A 15,042-nucleotide genomic window follows, 5' to 3' on the forward strand; every position below is an offset into this window, starting at 1 on the left:
GTTACTATTGATGTTGTTGCTGTTGCTGTTATTGTTGCTATTGATGTTGTTTCTATTGCTGTTTTTGTTGTTGTTGCTGTTGTTTGCAGTTGTTGTTGTTGTTGATGCTGCTGTTGCTGTTATTGTTGCTATTGCTGTTGTTGTTGTTGCTATTGTTGTTGTTGCTGTTGTTGTTGTTGCTGTTGTTGTTATTGTTGCTGTTGTCATTGCTATTGTTGTTGTTGTTGCTGCTACTGCTACTGTTGCTGTTGCTTTTGTTGTTGTTGCTACTGCTGTTGCTGTTGCTGCTGTTGCTGCTACTGCTACTGCTACTGCTGTTGTTGTTGCCGTTGTTGTTGTTGTTGTTGTTGCTGCTGTTGCTGTTGCTGTTGTTGCTGCTCCTGTTGTTGTTGCTGCTGTTGTTGTTATTGTTGTTGCCGTTGTTGCTGTTGTTGTTGTTGCTGCTATTGCTGTTGTTGTTGCTGTTGTTGCTGTTGCTGTTGTTGTTATTGTTGCTGTTGTTGCTGTTGTTGTTCTTGTTGATGTTGTTGCCGTTGTTGTTGTTGTTGTTGTTGCTGCTGCTGCTGTTGTTGTTGTTGTTGTTACTGTTGTTGCTGTTGCTGCTGTTGCTGTTGTTGTTGCTGTTGTTGCTGTTATTGCTGTTGCTGTTGCTGCTGCTGCCACTGTTTGCTGCCGTTGGTTTTATTGTTGTTGTTGTTGCTGTTGTTTGCTGCTGTTGTTGTTGTTGTTGCTGTTGTTGTTATTGTTGTTGCTGTTGCTGTTGCTGTTGTCGCTGTTGTTATTGTTGTTGCTGTTGTTGTTGTTGTTGTTGTTGATGTTGTTGCAGTTGCTGTTGCTGTTGCTGCTATTGCTATTGTTGCTGTTGCTGTTGTTGTTGTTGTTGTTGCTGTTGTTACGGTTGCTGTTGTTGCTGCTATTGTTGTTGTTGGTGTTGTGCTTGTTGTTGTTGCTGTTGCTGTTTCTGTTGCTATTGATGTTGCTGTTGTTGTTGTTGTTGCTGCTGCTGCTGTTACTACTGATGTTGCTGTTGCTGTTGTTGTTGCTGTTGTTATTATTGTTGTTGTTGCTATTCTCAATACTTCTTAATAAAATTCATATTATACACATCGTTGCCTGGTGTTTTAGTTGACTCACAATTCTAAATTACATCTTTTATTTTTTTAAAAGATGACATTAATTCTAACTCTATTGTCTCTTCCTCACTTATCTGCTTTATCAATCCATCCAAAAATCTTATATTAGACGATGTCTCTTAATAATATAAATCTTTATAAAAAATCTCGTATAACAACCTTGATCCTGATTTAATTCTGTACTAGTCTTTCATTAATCATTAAGACATTAATCTAATTGTTCCTCCTCCTCCTTATTATTCTTATTATTATTATTATTATTATTATTATTATTATTTGTCCAGGCTCGATCCCTGTCACGATCAAGTTATTGTTAAGATTCGCAAGAGTACATAAATTGGCACATGCATCATGCATGGTTAGGTCAGTATAGTAGTTGAGAGATAACATTTCTTCATGTCAGCTTGGTGATCGATGATGTGGAAACATGTCATCAAGGACAATAAGATTCGGATCATGATGAACCATTGCCAACTGGCTGCTCATCATATGGAGAATATTCATTCACCTTTTTTTTCTTTTTTCTTTTTTATTTTTTTCAATTTTTTTAAAACACATTTCTTTACCCCTTTAATTGCGGCCTTGCGGGCAATAATATTTCTATATGGATGTAAATTGTATAGATAATTTATTTATGTGGGAAAGATAAAAAAGCAAGAAATGATGAGTAGGAACGGGCTAAAATTCTAAGCAATGTAGGGATAGCATTACTTTTAAGGTTTTATTTTATTTATGTTTCTAACTTTAATATTTTGCAATAGAAAATAAAAAGATAAACATAATTAGGTTGGATTAATCGAATGATTAAGTCAAAAGATAAGAGTTTAAATTTTATCTTATATATAATAATTTATTAGGTATTAAATAATAACAAATATTAATTATTAGTTTGTCAGATTAGAGAATATATATGTCGTTTATGCTGAATTATCTTTTGGTAGGGTTTATACTTGATATTGGTCAGGCCACTTATTATTTTTTCAATTATAAAAAAGAAATAAGAGAAGTTATTATTATCTTCAAGATTATTAACGCTCAATTTGGGTAAATAATTTAAATAAATTCTTTTGAAAAAAGAATTTAAAGCATAAGAACTTTTATTAATAGCAGTTTATATAATAAATTATTTTGTGTTTAGATTTTTAGTTATAAAAGTACTTATTTTAAAGTTATAGCGTTTGAATAAATAACTCAAAAAATACAATTTTTTTTACAGAAGAGAATGAATATTAAAATAACGATGATAACAAATACTTTCCAATATTAAATGTTGATTTTACATAACCTAATCACTAATATTGTATATGATATGGTAGGTAAAAATAAAAAATAAATATAAAATATGTGTCAATGTATATTTTGTTGCTATTTTTTATTTTACTCTTATTAGAACTTCCTTCTCCTTTATTGAGGTCAAGAACTTGTTATAATTAACTATGAAAATAATAGTAAGCTATAAAATCACATGTAAAAAAAATAAAATTAAAATTAAAATTTCATATCACAGTTAAATACAAATTTAATAATAAAAAATAGAATGATAAGATGATAAAAAATTACTTAGAAGGAATATATGAAAATAGTGGTGGAGGATCAATATTTCCATCAGATGAATCATTACGTCAAAATGGTGAGGTTTGAAACATTGCGTGAGAATGATCGTGGAATGATGGTGGAAGATCAGTACTTCTAGCAGACCTTGCGTGAAAATGGTGGTGAAGGGTCAGTATTATTCACAGAGTCAAGAAAGAAAGTAAATTTTTTTTGTTTTAAAATTAATTTTTTTTAAGGAAGTCTTGTCGAAAAGTAGAGAAGTCATATATTTCTACTTTTTCGAAAAGCTGTAAATTAATTTTTCAAAAAATTAAAACATTTTTTTAAAATGATGCCAAAACACACAGATTATAATTTTTCATAATCCAAAAATAAAAAATAGCTTTTGCTACTTCCTAAACAGGCTTTAAATATATAATTACTATGATTTTATGTTCACACACTCAATATATATCAGTTCAATCTTTCAAAAATTCTATAGGCATGTCACAAAAAAAATTAAATATTAGATAACTAAATTAAGTATATATACACTTATTATTGTTAGACACATTTAATAAATGAAAGATGAATTCATGCATTGTTATATATAAAGGCAATCTTTGGCTCAAATTAGCAATTGACTAGCTCTCACAATATTTTGAGTACTTTTATATTTTTCATGAATAATTCGATATATTACTTCAACTTGATTACCACCAACTCTCTTCGACAAATATCATTATTGCCATAGAAGCTTCTATATATCAATACCATTATACAAACTAGCTAGTGGCTCTCCTTAATCATTTTTGGTTCATGACATGAAGACTATACAGGCACGAACTCACAAAATTATCCATAAAATTATCTTTACATGAAAATATAAATTCAAATATTGATATGTGGCATGAATCGAATCAACAAAAAAAAAATAGAACAATGCTAGGGGGCAGCAATTTTTGTGATTGTTAGCCATCAATTAGCCATCAATGATGTTTTGATGGTGTGAGATTGGTGTGAAATTTCATCCAATGGCTCACCTTCCTCTGCTGGTTATATGCTAGCCAAAATTCAACAAAACTGCTGATCCCCTAAACTTTTCCAAAAAAATATTTAGCTTCGCCAAATTAAGATGAACGAAAAACTAATTAATAACTTCTCACAAAAGATAAATTGAATATTTTTTTATTTGAATCTACTAAATAACATGTATTAACATTGAACTAACAATAAATATTTTCATGTGAATTGTATGGAAATTACTATTTCTTTAATCTTTACTCCAAATTAATATCATAAAGTGAAGAACTTCACTATAAATTAAATTCTTTAAGTAGAAAAAAATATAAAAAATATTGTATAATAAAAAATCATATTCAAAAACCCCATATTAAAAGAATTTATTTTCCAAAGTAAAATGTATATTTAGTTATAAATTATTAAATAATACTTTAGGAAAAGTATAGGGAGCCAATGGCTTATGCGTACAATGCGTACAATGGAGGTTTAGGAAGTATCAGAGATATAATCATTAGTGTTACATTGTCCTATCAAGTTACGTTTTTGGAATGAGTGATTTCATGATATAATATTAGAGTTCTAGAGTTACACATTGTACACTTAGGCCATTGACTCCCTATCACTACCCAATACTTTAATCAAACATATTAAAATCATGTCTATAAGGCAAGTTCAGATTTTTTTTCCTGGCATTAAGGTTTCAAATTCTATACACTATATATGCTTAATTGATTCTTCCATAGAAATCACGGTTGCAATATGGTTAGTTCAACTCCTTTTCTTCTCTCTTACTCATCAAGTTCACTCTCATTCATCCAACTTCAAGATGATGAAAACGATGAACAAATCACCTCAATCATATGAGAACTCAATTGGAAGCAACTCTTCCAAGTTGTTTTAGTCTCATTCGCTTGCTTCTTCGACGGCCAACAAACTTTCATCACCATCTTCACCGATGCACAACCGTCTTGGCATTGCACCACCAACCAAGAGGTTGCGAATCGAGTACTACCAAAAGCGCCACCATGTGAAACCTCCCCAAGGACACATGGTCTTGGGACGAACCAATTAAGACTTCCATAATCTCCGAATGGGACTTGGAATGCGTCGGATCAATCATTACCGGCCTTCCGGCATCCATGTTCTTCGTCGGAAGCTTAATGGGCGGCCTTGTTTTGCCCACTCTCGCCGACTCCTGGCTCGGCCGCAAGAAGATGCTCTTCTTCTCTTGTCTCTTGATGTCTCTTTCCTCCTTTCTCGCTTCCTTCTCCGCCAATATTTGGATTTATTCCATCCTCAAATTCCTCTGCGGATTCGGCCGCGTCAACATCGGAACCGCCGCAATCGTGCTCGCTTCCGAGCTCGTTTCAAGAAAATGGCGCGGCCAAGTCGGTATCTTCGGCTCTTCTTGTTCAGTCTCGGATTCTTAACTCTAAATCTCTACCAGCAATGGCTTACATGAACAGAGGATTTTCATGGCGGAATCTGTATCTGTTCACTTCCATTCCAGCCATCATATACTCCATACTGATCCGTCCGCTCGTTTGCGAATAACCGAGGTAGCTTATTGTTAGAGGGAAGAAAGAAGAAGCCATTGATGTGTTGAAAAGCATCACATCGTTGAGTAATGTTAGTTACTTCGACGAAGCTATCTCAGCAATCATGCCTCAAAAGGAAGAATGTTTCAACAATTTTGGTTTGTACTCTTCACTCAAGATCTTGTTGCAAAAGAAATGGTCATCAACAAGACTAGTGGTGATTATTGCAATGGGTTTAGGGATTGGGTTGGTGTACTTTGGCATGCCATTAGGTCTTGAATTATTGTCATTCAACATTTATTTAAGTGTTACGTTTAACGCATTGTCTGAAATTCCATCTGCTTTTCTAGCATTCATGCTAATTGACTAGTTCAATAGGAGAAGTGTGATACTCTCACAACACTTAGTGGGATCTCAAGTGTTGTATCAACAATTGAAGTTGTGGGGGTTCAAATTGTGTTTGAGTTGGTGTCATTCATATGTGCTTGCACTGCTTATGCTTCTTGGTGAACTTAACCACACTAAGTCGTCTACAGTCTTACGGCTGAAGGCGATTTGGTTAAAGGCTAAGTTTCGAGTGGTGGATAGGACGGGGTAAGCCCTTCAATCCCTACCTGAAGGGAAGAAAAGTTTTCTATCTCCTTAAGGAGCCTAAGGAGGTCCACACTAGCTTTTTCTTGACAGTTAGTGATTTATGGGACAGAGTTGTTCCCAACTTGTGTGAGGAACTCAGCATTGTCATTGGTGAGACAAGCTGGTGTGTTGGGTGGAACACTGTGTCCAATGTTGGTGGCAATTGGTAGAGGGAACAAGTTTCTATGTTATGGTGTTTTTGGTTTGGCAATTGGGTGTAGTGGCTTGTTTTTAGTGTGTTTGCCAGAGACAAAGGGCAAAGCATTTTGTGACACTATTCATTAAGAAGAAAGCAAACAAGAAGTAGTTGAATCCTTCATCAAATGATTGTAATTAATGTTATCTTGCATGCTACCTACTTCGTCAAGTTTTTCAACTTCTACCCTTGTATGAAAAGTAGAAAAGCAAGTGTACGACTGTTCAAGAAAGTGTTTTTTTTTTTTAAGTTTCTTTAATTATCTCGTGTTGTATATTATATTAATTATCAACTAAGTGTTGAGCTGTGCTTTCAAGAATATACCTGTTGAATCCATGAGCTTTCACTGGAGGAGTTTTGCTACATGATTTTCGGTGTTGTCCTTTGCTGTGTTTGGTATATATATATATATTATATACATATTTTGGTAAAGCTAAGTGTGAGTAAATACTTTAAATACAAATCCAATTTACTAAATTTTGATTATATACTTAAGAACAATGCTAGGACCAAAAGAGTATTAGTAAAAAATCAATCAAATACTTTTGGATGAATCTAAAATCTCTACGAGTTAATATATATAAATGTTTCTTTTGCTAAGTATCAGAATGTTTATTTTTCATACTAAATGGATGTTCTTTTATATATTTTTCAAATTTTTTTGTATTGCAAATATGAATATCTCTATTTCTTTAAGAATTTTATATTTTTTTAAATTTTATAAATATTTAATTATTTTTGTTAAAATATAACTGAATATTTTTTTTAAGTATTAGGATGTTTTTTTTCATATTAAATAAATTTTTTTTATACTTTTGTAATTGTTCAAAAATTCTTTTTAACTAAGATCAAGTGTGTAGTTTACAATTTTTTCAAAGAACTTCTTTCTCATTAGTACAGCAAAACAAGGAATTTGCATAAACACCGGTGTCAGATTCCCATACATTGACATACTCATCATGACGACCCCAGTAACCACTTTATATGGATCTATGTGCAACACTGCAACAGTGTCACTTACCCACAATGTCCATCCAACTCAACAACTGGATCTGCTCTGCATCAACGATTCGGTCAGCGCTCATCATCCATATTACCAAATAACAACTAAAGGAGGAAAATCTTATCAACATGTTCAAGTTCAACTCCAAAATCGCCCGCTGTCTTAGGAATCGAGCTCAATTTTAATTCCAACTGCAATGGCAATTTCGGTAACACATATGGTTCACGAAAGAGAAGCGATTTTTGTCGACGGTGGAGAGGCGGAGGGGGTCTGACGATGAGAGAGAGATCTGTAATTGTTGGAGGTGAATAGGTTAATATGAGAGAAAATAGGAAGATTTTTATAGGTTTTTATAAAATTTTATTTTCTACTTTTTTTTTAACTAAAATTATAAAAAAATACTAAAAATAAATAAAAAAACATTTATATTTAGGTAAATTCTAGCTTACCCTTCTTATAATAACATGTAATTTACCCTCTGTGACATATCATCTTTTAATTGGTTGCTATGTTAACTATGGTTAAACTATTGGTAATTAAATTATAGCTCAAAGTGGGTGATTATATAATTTACTAAAATATTAAAAATCCAGTCTTTCATTCTTCCCCCAATCATCCTCCCACACAATGATGTCAGAGGGTAGACTTCTGTGTTCAATCATCTCTTGAGGTAACTTGTCAACATTAGTTTCATGAGGAATGGAGATAACAGATGAACCTTCATATTTTTCAATTCGAAAAACTTCATAAGGTGCAACCTGTTGAGAAAATAAATAAATAATAATTTGCTAGCTTACTCATTAAACTAAAGCATATGAATACAGATAATTGTAGGACATATCTTCGTTGTGAATGGGGATGATTGATAAAAATATAACTTTACTTTTTAATGTTTATAGAAATTATATATTTATCCCTCTTATAAAAATATTTAATTACAAAATTATCCTACTTTAGTTAACATATTAACTCTTATTGAGTTAAATTAACTAAAACTAAAACTAAGCATCCAATTAAAACATACCAGGGATAATTTACATGTTGAAATAAAGAGGGTTGGATAGAACTCACCTTATATTTATATTGTCTTACATTGCTTTTTCGTAAACTTTAAATGGAAGTCCAAAACACTAGTAAAAACCGTGATAAAAGTCTTACATAAGTGGAATAGTAATTTATTTACTTTATTGAGGGTGGCCATTTTGTACAAGCTCCATATTTATTAGAGATATAAATAAAGTGGGATTAATTTTTTTTGTTATGAAAGTAAAAGTGGTGATATACTTTAATATTGTAATTTTTGGTGTTTTTTAAATTTGTGAAAGTACACAAATTGGATGGTCCAATTTCTGTACCTCAAATTTTTTAATTTTTTTTAAACACAGATCGGACGGTCCAATTTGTGTACCTCTCACAAATCGGACGGTCCGATTTCTGTACCTCTACAAATTGGATGGTCCGATACTCTAAATTTTTTTAATTTTTTTTAACACAAATCGGACGATTCGAATACAGAAATCGAATGGTCCAATTTGTGTACCTAAAAATCGGACGGTCTAATTTCTGTACTTTTTAAAATCAGACGGTCTGATTTGTACTCCGTTTATTAAATCATCCTACATTTTAGAAAAATATCACAGTTAATCACAATTTAAAAAAGCACCATTATTAATTCAATATTAAAAATAAAAAAGTGATAAAATGGTATATAACTATATATCTACTATTTGTTTGTTAAGATACAGATATTTTGATATATGTTACTACATATATGTCATTTATGTTGAGACACAATTTAGACATAAGACCCCGTTTTTTATTACAGTTTTTATCTTTTAAAAGTTTCCATGTCATGATAAGGAATTTCTTAAAAATAAATTATGTTGACAATTCTTGAAATTTTTTATTGGATAATTGAGTAACTGTAAAATATATTCTCAATGCATTAACGCTACTTTTCTTTTTAAAATAATACTCTTCCTAATTTATAAAATAATTGTTAAAAAGAGACAATGGTGACCGAACCGCTTGATCTGTAAGTTTACTGTGCTCCAACATGCGCGCTTCTAAACTTGAAATAGGGTTCGCTCACCTCAAAGAGAGAGGCATGCATGAACAGCCATCAAACTGTCATGCTTCTTGTTAACATATGTAAATTATAATATATATAGATATATTTTTTTAAATAGTTTATTTTTACTTAATTTATTTTAATTTTAGTTATATATTCACTTTTTTTTATATATATGATATCTATTAATATTATTATTTTAATAAATATTTGTAGTATATAATAATATAGTGAGTTCTACTCAATTCCCTCTAAATCAACATGTAAATTATCCTCGTAACACATTTTAATTGAATGTTTAGTTTTAGTTTGAGTTAATTTAATTCAATAAGAATTAATATCTTAACTAAAGTAGGACAATTTTATATTTAAAGCCCCACGGATAAACTCGCTTTGATGTATTCTTAACCGTTGCAGATCACCAATGGTTGTACTGCGTCAATATATTCTTCAAATTCTTCAATTTCAATTAGGAAACAGAGAGCAAGTGCGATGGTTTCAATTGAAGGGGCAATTCTGGGGGAATGACACTGATACTCCGTCATCTTCTTCCTGATGCTCAAATGCTCAAACGATGCTGGAATTTCCTTCCTAAGGATCAACATTTGCAAGAAGTCTTCACGATCTTGGCTAGCTGATTCTGCAAAGCCACAACATGCCTTTGATATAACATCATCAATTGAAAAGTAAGGATTCATTTGTTGGGAGCATGATTTCGAGAAGAAACAAAAATTGGATTTTTAATAGTTTAGTAAATTATACAATTATCCATTTTGGACTATAATTTAATTACCAATAATTTAACTTAGTTAACATAACCACCAATTAGAGAGTGACATGTCACAGAGGGTAATATACATGTTATTATAAGAAAGGTAGAGTAAAATTTACCTAATAATATATATTATATAAATATAAACTAATTAATAAAATTATTGAAAATAATAGTTATTTTAATATAAAAACAAATTAAAATAACTTATGATATAATAAAAATAATAAAATACTTAATATTCCTATTTCATATTGTTTTAGAATGACTTGATTATTCTTAAAATGTTAGTAAAAATATATATTTTAAATTTTAGGTTTAAATTTTTTATTATTTTATATTTTTTATTTACATAAGACCGAATCAATCGATTCAACTAGTAACTCACCGATTGAACAAGTGAACTAATAATCTAATCGGTTCGATCACCGATTTGATACCGACAATTATGCAAAAAGATGATGAACCTATGTCAAGTACATATATGTAAACATTATTATGTCTCACGAGAATATATCATACATGTTAGTAGTAACCAATGTAGAAAACATCATAAAATAAAACGGCAATATACAATATATTGCAGTAAACATACAAGTTACAACCCTTTTTCTTCTGATGATGATGACGATAGATATGTACATTTTTGGAAGCATAAAGCATCAATCAGCAAATCACCATCTCCATATTTCATTCAGGGCAGTTTTGTTTCAGAATTGCTCCTGGGCAAAGCAATACTGTGAAAAAGACTCGTGAAAAAGGTGCAAAAAGTTTCATATAGTCCTAAGCTCAACAATAACAGGGTTGTTGCAAGATTTCCATGTCCCGTGTTGCGTTATTCAGTTCGGCGCTGCCGTGTATATACTCAACACTCAATGACGAAAAGTCTTCACTACTTGTTCGATCCGCCGCCGGCAAAGAGGACAATTGTTTAAGTGTGAAGAACAGGTAGTACAGCAGCACATATGCCCACATCTGACATTTTACCACAAAAATTAGGGAATTTGATTAGAATATCAAACTAACTAGAAAATTCAATTTTATAGGCTTAGAAAAGGCCTTTTCTTTTTCCCCCTCAGAATTAAAAGACGTTTGTCATTCTCAGTGCTACTGCTTCATATGTTAGTTTGTAAACACAACACATCAAGCAACAAATAACATAGTATCAAGGGCTTACGGTACGAAGACAGCATTATATTCGTGCTCCAGGCATATTACACACAAGTCTGGCATTGAACGGTCCCTTTTCGTGCCGTCTAGTGAGGTGTCAGCTTTTTCACCTAAGAAAACAAATCACATGTTCATCATAACCAATAGAAAACAGCCATTTCAAAACATATACATCAGAGAATCGTAGTAATTTACCTTCATTATCTTGTCCTTGTCTCTTAGCAGCGGCCGCAAGAACCCTTCATAGACAGGAATTTAGTATGTTAACTCACCTAATTAAGAATAGGACATAGAGATGCATGGGAATGTTGACCAAAGATTGGTGTGTAATTCTACATAGGGCACACTTCAAGAATGAACACTTGCTCATTGCAATAACTCTGTAATAACTCTTCCTAATTCACGAACCTTTCATTCATGGTATTCAGTTTTTCACTATTAACGAGAAGAATCACCAGTGATGTGTACCTTTTTTGCAGTTCACAACGACGCCGTCTTTCCAAGATGAACCGAATAGCATGCTTAGCTATTAGGTAAGCACCAAATAGTGTCAAGCCCATAGACGCATATTTATACCATCTACTAACAAAATTCTAGTCAATCTCCGCTATAAAAAAAAGACACAATAAGGATGTAGAAATATGTAAAGCAACCTTGCCCATTTCCCCAGATTTGCGATGAGCTGATCAAGTGTTTTGGGAGAGACATAAAATGGCCCTTTGTGGGGTCGCTGAATTCGAATAGTCCCAATGTCATCTTTAGCAGCCTGATCATACAGTTTACAAATTATTAAGTGAGCAATAAAATGTAAGAACTATAGGGAGGCACCCCAAGTAACAATAAGCATGGCATTAGTAAATAAGGATCCAACTCGAGCATCAGATCAGTTTTTAACGGAAACAAAAATGCCATGAGAGATGATAAATTGAACACAGAAAGAAACATCTCAAATAACATACAACAATGACTAACTAAGGTCTGAGTTTGATAACTTAAAACATGTTGATGTCACTTCAATTCATGGTGTCACACTATAAATAGCAGACGAAGTTACTCCTGTTATAAGTTGTGCAATTCCCAGCTACTCTGTAACACTACTAATCCTAGTTATAATGATAAACTAACATAGAAGACTCTTCTGAGGTAAATAGCCATACTATTGAAATCAATTGGATTACCTCACCAACGACAGTCAAGGAAGTCCCAACTGGAAGTACCCGTTCGATTCTCTTGACCCCAAGCATCTGAGTAGAAAAAGGGTATCTCAGTGTTTCACTTTTGTTCCAATTTCAAATACTATTGAGATAAAGGGGCACAAAAGGGATTTGATGGATGAACAAAGACATACCTTGAGACCTTGGAGATAATCCAATGTACCACGTACAAGTGACCTACCGGACTCTTCAAACGCCTCACTTGCAACAGGTAATACAAATCCTGTGGCACCACGGGCTCCTACCACATGCACGCGGTCACTTCCATCATCCTAATACATGAAAATGAAGGGAAGTATATAAATACTTGCTTCAAGTGAACACAAACATTCTAACTTTTTTCTTTCATTTCATAGTTATCACCACTTTGGCCATTGGGCATTGAGGGAAGAAGAGAAGAGAAGAGAAGAGAAGAGAGAACTCCATAGCCGGTACTAATAGTTATATAATACATAAAGGAAGAAATAAATCAAAATACACTAGAGGAACAGAGAAAACTGCTCACCAGATACCAAGGAACTTCTTTACTCATGGATAGCATTAAAGCAGAATCTTGTATCCATGAACCAGCATCATTGTGTTTAAGAAAATGTTGCTCTGCCTAAAATGAAAATTGCAAAACGGGTTCCATGTTAATTGCAAAGGGCTGAATGAGAAAGGGAAATTCCTATAGAAAAGTAATCAATGATGCTTCACAATATTGTGTCTACTTACCGTTTCTTCAACTATTACTCCTCTTAAACCACTGAACTCACAGTGAATTGGGGTTTCAGAGCTGACTCTCCCAGAAATGCTAACAACCAAGGGTAAGATTTCCGCATCTAACAGTTGTGCTGGAAAGCGAAGAAATCCGAAGCAAGGTCACAAATCACAAGAGCACATATTGCATCACTAATTACGAAGTAGCAAGTAGAAATGCACATCAACTCTACATTAATAAGAAGTATCATTACAGGTAACTTACTAAAAGAAACAAGTATTCTAAAGAGTAAATTAATGATAAATGTGATATCACAGACACCAATATCATAGATAATGTCTGAAGCATACAACAAAATGTCATTACTGAAATGGTGACAATAAAAATTTGCATGTTGCAACAAAAAAGCTCAGCAAAAATGGCGTGAACACAACAAGAAAATGGATGATGAACAAAGAAGCCATACAAGGCCAATGTTCAATCTAGCCAGCAACAACTGCTTTCCAGCCATAAGCAAAACCAAAATCCCTAGAAGCTACAATTAGGAAAACTAATCTAGGTTAAGAAAGATGACACAAGTAACAAAAACAATTTTATACCGAATTAAACTATCCAATTCAGTAGCCAGCATTATCACTGTGGAAACACAGATTAATCATTAATCTGATCAGTATTTTCTTTTACCCAGTTTCAGTGACAATCTCTCTAGTGCATAGCAATACAAGACAACAATAAATCTGAAACAATGCCATTGATATAACACAAAACTTCATTTATCAAGCATGATTATATTTATACACAATTTATTTTATAAAATAATCAAAGAAACAAACAATCTCTGCATGCACAACAATTTGAATATCAGTTACTCATATCATATACTTCAAAACAACAAAAATAAATGCAATGAAAAGACTTGCATATCTACATAAGAAGAATTGAACTTTCAGTGTCAGAGGTCCAAAAAGGAAAAGCAAACATACCCAGCTCCTTCAATTGATTGACCCTTGTTACAGATTTAAGAAGCTCAGCATCCCTGCACAAAAATTAAAATTAAAAAATAAAATAAAACTATATATATGTTATAAGAATGCCATTTATTATCATTCCAATGCACGAATGTTTATAGCTTAGGTCTAAGTTTGGATTGAAATTAAGGGGGAAAAACACAAATAGTGAGAAAATCAGTTACCTGCCACTGCTTCTGCCAAGGAGGTATAGAGCAGCTGCACTCAAACAGCAACTGATTCCACCCCATGGAATCATCGTCATCGAAGCTTTCTACTTTTTCAAAAAAAAAAAAAAAAACTAGCTATGATCAAAGGCTAGAGTCATTAGCAGAAACTCCAGAACCAAACCAATCGGAAAATTAAATTAGAAAATTATCTGAATGGCAATGATGAAATAATGCGGCGGTCGTAGAGAAAATCACAGAAAAAGTTTTTTTTTTTTTGGGCAGCTGAGAAAGTGAAGGGAAAAACAGAAAAACGAAGGTGGCACAGTGGTGGGTTTGTGTTTGTGTTTGGGAAAGTTTCTTACTTTATTGGATTACACAAAAGAGAAAAGGGGAAGAAATTGAAAACAAAAATTTGGGTGCTTGAGAAAAAGTAAAGGGAAAAGAGAATTTGATGCAATGAGTGGAAGTGAAGAGAAAGAAAACGAGGTATGGTGCGTGTGTGGGGTTGGTTGCACGGTTTTTCTGATGCCAATGCATCCACGATTTTGTGCTTTGCTTAATTTTTCTTTCTTATCCTCTTAAATCCAAACATAGATCTAGACAAATGTGACAATCCCCAACTTGAAGTATGAAAAGAAAAGTTGGATATTGAATTAGATATATTTTTTTTTTTTCAAAATGATGCTTTATGTTAAATTGATCTCATTTTTTTAAGTGAAATTTATGAAATTTTAGTCATAATTATTAAAATCGATTCGACAGTCGATTATCTGAAAAAAAAAAAAACAGATTCACTAGCTCAATGATTCAATCAGCATGTCATTCATTGAAATATTTAAATCAAAATTAATTAATTCAATATATAAAAATATAATTAAA

At 32.5% G+C, this 15,042-nt stretch overlaps 1 protein-coding gene and 1 pseudogene across 1 annotated transcript; one reads left to right on the forward strand and one right to left on the reverse strand.

Moving 5' to 3' along the window:
- Window positions 1–6,418, forward strand: part of LOC112729028 (organic cation/carnitine transporter 3-like) — a 10,050-nt pseudogene extending 3,632 nt beyond the window's left edge.
- A 3,943-nt stretch (window positions 6,419–10,361) lies between these two features.
- Window positions 10,362–14,813, reverse strand: LOC112754780 (E3 ubiquitin-protein ligase SP1). Its single transcript, XM_025802543.2, has 11 exons — window positions 14,179–14,813; window positions 13,970–14,022; window positions 13,001–13,119; window positions 12,792–12,887; window positions 12,421–12,558; window positions 12,251–12,316; window positions 11,726–11,838; window positions 11,541–11,651; window positions 11,268–11,311; window positions 11,080–11,182; window positions 10,362–10,877 (listed from the first exon to the last, which is right to left on the reverse strand). Exons 1-11 carry the CDS (start codon window positions 14,256–14,258, stop codon window positions 10,775–10,777), a joined length of 1,026 nt encoding a protein of 341 aa, XP_025658328.1. The 5' UTR covers window positions 14,259–14,813; the 3' UTR covers window positions 10,362–10,774.
- Between the last annotated feature and the right edge of the window lie 229 nt (window positions 14,814–15,042).

This window comes from Arachis hypogaea, chromosome 2 (genome assembly GCF_003086295.3).
Source record: "Arachis hypogaea cultivar Tifrunner chromosome 2, arahy.Tifrunner.gnm2.J5K5, whole genome shotgun sequence".
In the NCBI taxonomy this organism is placed as follows: domain Eukaryota; kingdom Viridiplantae; phylum Streptophyta; class Magnoliopsida; order Fabales; family Fabaceae; genus Arachis; species Arachis hypogaea.

Bases quoted from the DNA above. Each gene is read 5' to 3' on its own strand.
- LOC112754780 (XM_025802543.2), bottom strand. From the start codon at position 14,258: ATGACGATGATTCCATGGGGTGGAATCAGTTGCTGTTTGAGTGCAGCT. The intron at 12,317-12,420 runs GTATGTCTTTGT...TTTTCTACTCAG, and splicing joins ATTATCTCCAAGGTCTCAAG to ATGCTTGGGGTCAAGAGAAT. The intron at 11,652-11,725 runs GTTGCTTTACAT...TTTTGTTAGTAG, and splicing joins AATCTGGGGAAATGGGCAAG to ATGGTATAAATATGCGTCTA.